The sequence below is a fragment of the Phytophthora sojae genome (genome assembly GCF_000149755.1).
Source record: "Phytophthora sojae unplaced genomic scaffold PHYSOscaffold_13, whole genome shotgun sequence".
NCBI lineage: Eukaryota > Oomycota > Peronosporomycetes > Peronosporales > Peronosporaceae > Phytophthora > Phytophthora sojae.
In genome coordinates this window covers 247,034-255,940 of record NW_009258127.1, presented here as the reverse complement: position 1 = coordinate 255,940, position 8,907 = coordinate 247,034, and the positions used below count along the sequence as shown (strand labels likewise).

At 57.3% G+C, this 8,907-nt stretch overlaps 2 protein-coding genes across 2 annotated transcripts; one reads left to right on the top strand and one right to left on the bottom strand.

Moving 5' to 3' along the window:
- Positions 1-14: 14 nt before the first annotated feature.
- Positions 15-931, top strand: PHYSODRAFT_340908 (hypothetical protein; the record flags this gene model as incomplete). Its single annotated transcript, XM_009539162.1, has 2 exons — positions 15-803; positions 884-931. Coding segments are annotated over 2 exons (837 nt in total), but the record flags the coding sequence as incomplete, so codon positions are not given.
- Positions 932-1,197: 266 nt separating this feature from the next.
- On the bottom strand, positions 1,198-4,941 carry PHYSODRAFT_340907 (hypothetical protein; the record flags this gene model as incomplete). The annotated part of the gene is made up of 8 exons (XM_009539161.1): positions 1,198-1,346; positions 1,507-1,762; positions 1,830-1,925; positions 2,022-2,680; positions 2,746-2,939; positions 2,965-3,764; positions 3,961-4,785; positions 4,888-4,941. The coding sequence occupies 8 exons, from the start codon at positions 4,939-4,941 to the stop codon at positions 1,198-1,200; spliced, it is 3,033 nt and encodes a 1,010-aa protein (XP_009537456.1).
- Positions 4,942-8,907: the final 3,966 nt, after the last annotated feature.

Sequence of the window (8,907 nt, the reverse complement as noted above, 5' to 3'; positions counted from 1 at the left end):
GACCCGCTGCACAGGACTGGGATGAGATCGTGGAGAAGCTGATCTTTGCTATCAACAACTTGCAGGACGCCACGCGCAAGGACACGCCGTTACCTTGTATACGGCTGGGATGCGCGGACGACACTTCGAGCTATGTCTTCGTCACTGAAACGAGGCCGCGTCGCCAAACCGACGCCTTGGCTTGGAGACGAGAAGTCAATCGGCAACAGGAGATCGCGTTGGAGATGGCCAAAGCGTACCAGGCGACAGAGAAGGCCAAACGAGCCGAGAAGTATAACGAGACCCTGAGTCGACGCGAACGAGAATCTCTGCCGACGTCTGACCGAACCGAACCTTCAGGTGAAGACACTGAAACGACGAACCCGACCGATGACTCGTCGGCCGAAACCTCGAAGTCGCTCTTCGAGCAGGGTGATCGTGTCTGGCTCTACATGGAGCGTGTGAAACCGGGGCTAACGAAGAACTGGGCACATCGCTGGCATGGCTCCTTCCGAATCAAGAAGAAGGTGGACGAGTACGCGTATGAGCTGGCTCTACCAGACCGGAGTGGGTATAGATTCTACCCAGTCGTTCATGTGTCTCGACTGAAGAAAATGAACGCGTATGGGGACCGACCGAAGGCTCGGTTAGTAACTGACGTCACGGATGGGACGAGACTAGACTTCGATGAAGAACTCCTACCCGAAGACAGCTTTGAACCGGACCACTTCACTGGTGAGTACGAGGTGGAGGCTATTCTGGACGATCGGACGCCGCTCTCGACGGGCACTGAACGCGCGGTCAGAGAGTTCCAAGTGAAATGGGTTGGTTATGATGAACCCACGTGGGAGCCACGTCCAACCTGTCGTGCGGAGGGATGCTGTACGATTACTTGCGCGCTAAGCGCAGCGATCGTCGTTTGCAGATGGTCCAAGTCGCAGACGAGGACTAGATGCGACTGGCGCAACATGATGAACTACCGGCGGGGTGATGCAGCCCGCCTCAACAGACGAAAAGAACTACTGCAGCAACCTTTACTACATGTATGCATATTGCACGAACTCTCGGATGGATCCTACGAACTACTCCAGTGGAGATATGGAGATGCTGTTTGAATTTGAGATTAGAAATCCGACCACGCCTACAGACTGAGAAACACTACACTGCATCGGGGAGTGTACGTGCAGGCTGGGCAGAAGCGAAGAGGAGAAGACGGGCCTACGGCTTCGACGCGGAAGCGGCGTGAGCGAGCACTTGGAGGTGGCCACAGCCAGCGGCCGGACGCTGGAGACCCGACGGAGATGTCGACTCCTCAACCGAGCCCCCGGTCTGGTTGTCTTCGTCGCCGGAGCTGAGCACGGACTTGTCTGATCCAGCCGGAAGAGACCCGACTCAGGAGAAGCAGCTTCGTCCGAGCGCTCGGGCGAACGAAGAGTCGGCGCCTAGTTTGGAGAGTTATCCGGCTGCGAGTCATTCACCGCTACCTCGCGCCTTCCGGAGCTGCTTGAACTGAGCTTTCATCGGTACGTTTCTCAGCAGGAGCGGGAACGCCGTGGTAGTGGGTGTACTCCCGGATCCACGGAGCCGAGACCTCGCTTCGGTCGAGCATCGGGCTGACGATAACTGCGGACGCCACCTCCTGGAGAGTGAACCCGCGAGGAATGAAGAGCATCGCCCCAGGGTTGCATGGTACGAACTTGGTGTTGTAGGGGTGCGTGCTCGGCAATCCAGCAGTTACGCCAAGGCTCGTGGCCATCAGCTTCAACGACCGCCTCAACCCAATCTGCCGAAGACGGAAGCCACGAGAGCGTTTCGAGGCAGTAGTGCAGGACCGAGGGCTCGAATAATACCTCGGGAGTGTAGTCGAATTTCCCATCCGCATCGGGTAGCAGTTGGGCCCACCAGCGCTTGATCTGAATGCGGAGGCGATCGGACCGAGCGTTGCGCTAACCCGAGTACTTGAGCCACGCTTCCTGGATGGCTAGGTACTCTTCGGAATCCTCTCCGAGTCTTCGAGACAGACGGTCGAGCCATCGCTCTACTGCCGCCGGAGACACCCAGTGCGCACGCTCGTTCAACGCAAAGGACAGATCGTGACTCTCGGTTGAACCGACCGCTCGACAACAAAACTGACGCCACAGCTTCGTGAGCAACGCGACTCCAGTCGCACAAATAGAGATAGGAACGTCAGGAAGGAAGTCGGTCACGTCGAACAAGCAAGGCTCGGCGGGGAGACTCTCAATAAATCGCCAGAAGGGGTGATCAGGATTCGTCCAGTCGCTGAAAGCTTGGATCCCTTCAACCGAACACTCGACTTGGGCAGACGTTGGAACAGGCGGGACGGTCCGAGTTTCCAGGATCTCCCGCCAACCCACCTCTGCTCCAGGACTCGCGAACGGAGGCGACAGGAGTGACCCGTCATAGTTACCGCGGCGAAGAACCTGGTCGCGGCGAGCCGTCGACGCAGCCTGACGAGATGAGGCCTCAGCACGGCGCGCTTGAGCAGTAGTCTGACGGACTGGAACGAGACCAGCCCTCGGCTGCACAGGCCCAACCCTCGGACGAGAAGCCGGTACGTCTGGAGCAACAGGAAGGGCCCGGGCTCGTGAACGCTGACGGAGCTGAATCTTAGCCCCTTTAGCCGACACCTTCTTGGGGTTACGACGCGATCCACCACGCGAAGACGCAGCAGTGGGAGTCGCTACCGATACCGAGCTCCCCACTTCGCGAGTGAGATCCACCGCCGAACCGACGGCTCGCCGAGACCCAGGACCACGTCGTCACGGGCGTTCTCACTCTCCACCGCGACCTTGGACTGAAGAGAAGCCATAGTTGACGCAGAACGCACTGGCTGGCCATCCTTGCGAGACTGCATAACAACCGAAGCCTCGTAAGGAGAGTCGTAGTTCAGCACCGAAGAGTTCACGACGTCCTCTGCTCCCCGTGCCTTGTCTGAGAGACTGCAGACGAATTGGACGACCGAACCGGCGCGACCCGGGCAGCGACGAGGTGGAGGCGTCCGAACGATGCGGAGACGACGGCGCGACCAGAGGGCGGGGAACCGACGCCTCGGTGCCGAGCTCAGAGATGGCTGCCGATGAGGCGAGCGTCCAGCTCGAAGCAGTTGCCTGCTCCGCCGACGTGGTCGAGGCGGCAGGAAGACGTAGTGGCCGACTACCAGCAGGACGCCGAAGCACGGACGTACTCCTCTTTACAGGAGGCTTCGAGGGACGCCCGAGCCGAGACTTCAGATTCGAAGGAGCAGGCTTCCGAGGGATAGTGGACGGCGCGGCAGTTGCAGGAGTCGACCCAACCAGCTTCTTCCGACGCTTCGAAGATGGCACCAAAGGCCCGTCATCGTCCGAGCCCTCCGAGAATAGGCCGACGTCTCCGAAGTCCTCGTCTCGATCTGAGTTAGGACTCGTCTGGTCTTGGGTCTTGGCCTTGGGAGATGGGTGGACAGCCGCTGGTTCTGAAGTCTCACGCGGGCGCTTCAGCGGGGCCGTCGCAGCCGAAAGCTCGAAATCCATGACGGCGAAGTCTCGGAGGAACTCCTTGAGTACTGGAGGCAATAACGAGTCATCGCCTAGGTCAAGGTTCGCCAGGATGAAGCGTTGATCGTTCGACTGCTGGAGATACGCATGGAACTTCTTCAGGGTGTCAGAGTAGCGAGACAGCCCTTCACGAAAGCTCTGGCGGTCCTTCTTGATGACAGCGTGACGGCTCGTCAGCGAAGAGTCGCGCTTCGAAACTTGGGCCTTCAGGTGGTCGATCACCTTAACGCTCTACGCGAGAGCTCGGTTGGCCGTAGCGAGTTGCCGGCTAATGGAGTCCCGCTCATCGCGAAGAGCCTAGGCAACAGTAGCCAACTACCTTCGCTCAGCAGACGCCTGGGTACACAGCTGCTCCGTGCGGAGACGGATGTCGTTCCCGTTGTTGAGCCTGCGCTCACTACGAGCCGGCTACTTCGAGACGACGGACCTCCTGGCGTAGGGCGTCAAGCTCTTCACCCCAGCCGAGGGGACGCGGCAAGGCGTCTGGCGAGGCAGCTCGGACGACATAGCTGAGACTTCGGGCGTCAGCCAAACGCTGGTCAAGGTCGTAGTCGACTCGCAGCAGTGGGAACCGGACGAGCCCGATCATGAGCTGACCGAGGTCTGCCAACCGTTGGTCCAGATGATACTCCAACTGAGACTCGGAGCGGCGCACGGTGCGAGTGACGTTTGCTTCGATCAGGCCCTCGAGTGCTGCCTCAAGCGACCAAGGGATCGGCGCGCGAGGCGAGGACTCAGCGTCGTCACCAGGAGCCGACGACGAGGGCTCGGGCGGAGCGGGCTCGTGGGCTTCCGTGTAAGTTGATCGGCAAAACTGTGTTGGACCAGACACAGGGTCGACTAAGTCATCGGACTGCACACTCGACGGAGACTGAGGGGGAGAAGACGGAGCACCTTCCTCTGAGCGAGCCGACACCCCACGTCCACCTTCCAACGGCTTCGTGGGGGTTGGTGACGACCGCTCACGAGGACTCGACATCGAAGGCTCGGAGAGACCGGAGTCGACAGGAACCCGGACAGCATCGACCTCGACTGAGTCCTGGCGCTCACCCGACGCCCCGCCAGCACCAGCTGCAACGAGAGTTGGTGACGGAGACGCGCCAGGAACGCCGGGCGCTTGAGCAGCCACAGACGCTTGCCGAAGCAGAGGCGGAAATTGCACCGCCGAGCCCTCGAGAGAAAACGCCGAGACCTCGGGTGGAGGCGCGGAAGAGCCGCTCCCGCCAGCAGATGAGCGTGGCGCAGCAGGCGGCTGTTCACGACAAGAGGAAGAATGTTAGCGATGGGAGCTGCTGCGCGATGACGAACAGAGACTTCATCAAGGATATGGACTTATCGAGGAATCAGAGCCGACAGCGCGGAGGGCAGCAGCTTGCGCCTCGTCCAGAGCATTCGGCGCGCGCGGCATGAAGGTAGGGATGATGTGCACCACAGCACTCTCCAGTTGGGCTGGGTCGGGCCGCGGTGAGGGCTGCTGTAATATCGGAAAATGACCAAGAACAGCCCGCGCCGAGGCCTAACGGTCTGGAACCTTCGAGTGACAGCCAGCCGAGCCCTCTGATTGGTTATTCTCATTCCCCGCACTAGAGTGACAGATGGGCAGCCATTTAGTAACCAGGCACAGCGGGTCATAATACGATGAGTCCTCCAAGTAGTCATAGTGGGTACAAGATTTGCCTCTCATTAGGAATCCGGACCTAGCCGAGGAGTCGTCGAGTCGTCGGTCCGGCTCGAAGGCTCGGTTGATACTTGATATTTGTATAGACATTAGGTATTAGTTATAGGGAAGGTGACACGATGGAATTGGAGATTTTCGAGGATTCCCCGAGCCGCGCCTTTGATTGGTTGGCTCAGAGGCTCACTATGGGCGAGGGTGACAGCGACACGTGGCGTATGGGAAAAGCGGATCCCGGCTGGACTCGCGTTGGCAGTGTACAAGGATTGGTGATCCCGGATGGAGATGTCCCCAAGAGCGGACCCCGGCTGGAACCAAGTACCGAACGAGAGGCAAAGCCCAAGGGAGCGTAGAAGTGCCTCCGACTGGAGGCCGCCTGCTCTTGGTGCCCTGTTCAACGCAAGAGCCCGACCGGATCGAGTGAAGACCCAGAAACCGTGAAGCGTTCCAAGACATCCCGGATATGAAGCCTAAGTGGAGTGTGATCTCGTTTGGAGATAATCATGAATCCCGGATGGAGATACCAAGATGCCAAGATACCATCCCAGATGTGAAGATCCAGTTTACAAGGTCCAAGATGTTTCCGACCAGCCAAGATCTGTTCGGATTCCGTGGAACATTGAACTTCGCTTGCGTACCCAGTGATAATTGTACTCGCTGGAAGTATGCTACGAGGGACCGCGGACGATTACGACGACAAGACCATAGTGAAGACAAGTCAAGATGGAGTGCATGTAAAGATCGACAGAATAGCCAGACAGACAGAGAGAGACCACAGATAACAGATAAAACAGAGTTCGTTTTGCCAAAGATTGCGCAAGTGAGTTGGAGCAGCCTACCGGACGTGCATTCCCGGAGGACCGGCTAAGTCTACTCGTGAGGGCCCTGCAACTGTGACATCTGGGTCGAGCTCCCGCAACAAAGTCCAGTCCAAGTTGGGGTGAGTACCGAGCGACAACCCGAGGTTGATCCATCCCATTTCATTTCCTAGTTGCAGTTGAGCTCGTCCAGACCAGGAAGGCCCCGCATTTCATATTACTGATTACCTTTTCACCTCGGTTGGAGTAGCCCCGGGTGGGAAGTATTGATTTAAGAGCTATTGTGTGATATGGGGTAATTGATTGTGTTAGTTTACCTCAGTACTTGAGAGTGGTGCGCGTGAGCCAAAGCCGTCCGGGATTGACCAGTATCCCGGAGTCCGGCTGGAGTTGACTGGAGTAGTGACCGACCCTTTCACGGTCCAAATTAATAATGAAGGGCTACCTGTTTGTATATAACTCTGTACCTGTTTGTATTGTTTGGTTGTCTAAAGGGTGTCAGAGGCGACGTCCAGGAAGGTTACGTTCTGCCCTGCTACCTAGCAACCTACAAGTATCAAGACAACTCATCCACGGTTGAAGACCCCTGGTTACGAAAACAAACGAACCCACAGGGATTGTTCACAAGGACACACGCCACATCGGTTGGAGTGTACATCTAGGTGTACTATCTCCGGCTAGGGTTTGTTCTGGGTGCACCCCATTCGGGAGTCTACACACGGGACGCGCCAAGCTAAACACCTGGGCGGTCAGGCGTTCACCCGCCTCGCCTCAAAGGCCTCACAGTTTCTATTCACTAAATCAGAGCAGTATTTCCCCCCGAAGCCACACAAGGGTCAAGTCCGTCTACCGGTAAGTCTTAGCTTAGCTGTAGTCTGGATACGCTCGGCCGACGCGGGGTATGTCTGCCGGTGAGCATAAGGTACATTGACCGAGTGTTAATCCCTGGAAAGGCCAAGAGTGAGTAGTGGCCGAGTGTTTGAGGTATTAGAGACCTCCCTGTACAGTTGTACGTTTGTCTGGGTGTGTGGCGTAGCCCCCCAGTATATTTGACTTCCAGCCGAGGCTTCGCCCCGGCGCCCCTGTTCGAGGCCTCAATTGGCCTCGAACCCTTCCTTCTGAGGGACCACAGTGGGTTAAGCGTGAAAGCGCGTGTGTACAATGCATCCTAGCTGTAGCTCGTGGCTAAGGGTGCTCTTATATTTGATTTACGGGCTCTACCTACCTGACCGACGACTCGTGTAACGGGGTTACATGAGAGTTACCCGAAGGGTTACGAAGTGGGTATACACTGCCTAATCTAAATCAGTAGGAGAATCAGTATATGGCTTCAGAGCCACTGATTATGCATATGACTAGGGTTCACTATGCTAGATAGTGATCCGGATACATTTACACCGTAGGCGGCTTTGCCGCAATAAAGGGAAATACATTCAGTTTGAGATTCACACAGTTATGAGTTAAGGGTTGACTCTTGGAGTCCGTAAGGAGTACGGACTCGTACGTTCTGGTATTAGAACGGGCTATCTTAAGCTGAGACTCCGCGAGTCTGTTACATCTTCCTCTGACGCTAAAGCTACGGCAGTCCCGCTGCACTTGGTAGCACTAGTAGTCAATCCGACACCTGAGTCTGTATATACTGACCCTCTGTGGAGGATGGAGCAGTTCGCCCACTTGTCCCCGAACCAGCAGGATGCACTTAAAACGTTTATGCTCTTGCTGGGTCCAGAGGGCGTGCCGGAACTTGCGCAGCAAGGCCCCGGCGCGTCTCGAGGCATTTTCAAGCTACGAGAATGCTCTGCTAGAGCACCTCCAGCAGAGGATGGCGACGGCCGCGGCGCCCCAAACGACCGCTTCATCCGACGCGGGAACAAGACCCAAGCCGCTCATGTTGAGCGTGAAGACCTTCGATGGCAATGAGGGTGAAAGCTTGATGCTTTGGACCCGTGAGGTTGAGATGGCTATGAGCTCAGCTCTACTCCGGACGGAGTCGCAGCGCGTGGCACTAGCTATCTCGAAGCTCGGTGGGCGAGCGAGAGAGTGGGCACTAACGTCCGGGGCGTCGGTCGAGGTGGCCTTCCCGACGTGGGACCAGCTGAAACAGCAATTGTCCCGAGTGTTTGCTCCGCCTAACGAGGCGGATCGCGTGAGCCCACGCTTTCTGGCGACCAGGAAGAGCAAGAAGGAGTTGATGGACTATGTCCAAGAGTTGAGAACTCTCATTGCTGATATGTCTGCGGACCCCCTGCCGGAGGCAGTCACCATTAGGGTGTTCATGGAGGGCCTCTGCACTGGCGTTGCCAGGACGGATGTGTTCCGAACCCACCCGAGCTCTTTCGAAGAGGCTGTGAGCGTCGCATTGAATGCGGAGCACAACTTTAAGTCGTCCAGACTTGGGTGGAATACGTCTTACGCTAGCGCGTCGAGTGGTCCGGAATCTATTGACCTCAGCTATGCTGAAGACGAAGAAGCCGAGCTTCGTGCTGCTGAGCAGCGTCGCGGTATCCGCAGATGCTTTATCTGTGGCGACACCCGTCACCTTCGTGCTGGGTGTTCGCTGCGCCATCAGCGCCAGGCTTTGTCAAGCCGCTCTTCGCGTTCGAGCCAGGGCTCTGGTTTGTCTCGGGTAAACGAGAAGTCCCAGTAGGCGCGGGGCGGCCTACTGGGGAAGAACGAAGTTCTATTGAGCCTCGGCGAGGTGGAGGTCGACAGGACTATGCCCCGAAAAGTGCCGTACTCTCTAACACGGAACGTGTATGCAAGCCGGACTTGCTAGTTGTCCAAGCTTGGGTGAAGGGCTTCACGAAGCCATGGACGATTTTGATCGATTCGGGAGCGTCGGGTAACTACACCCGTCGTTCTACGATGGAGGGAAGTCAGC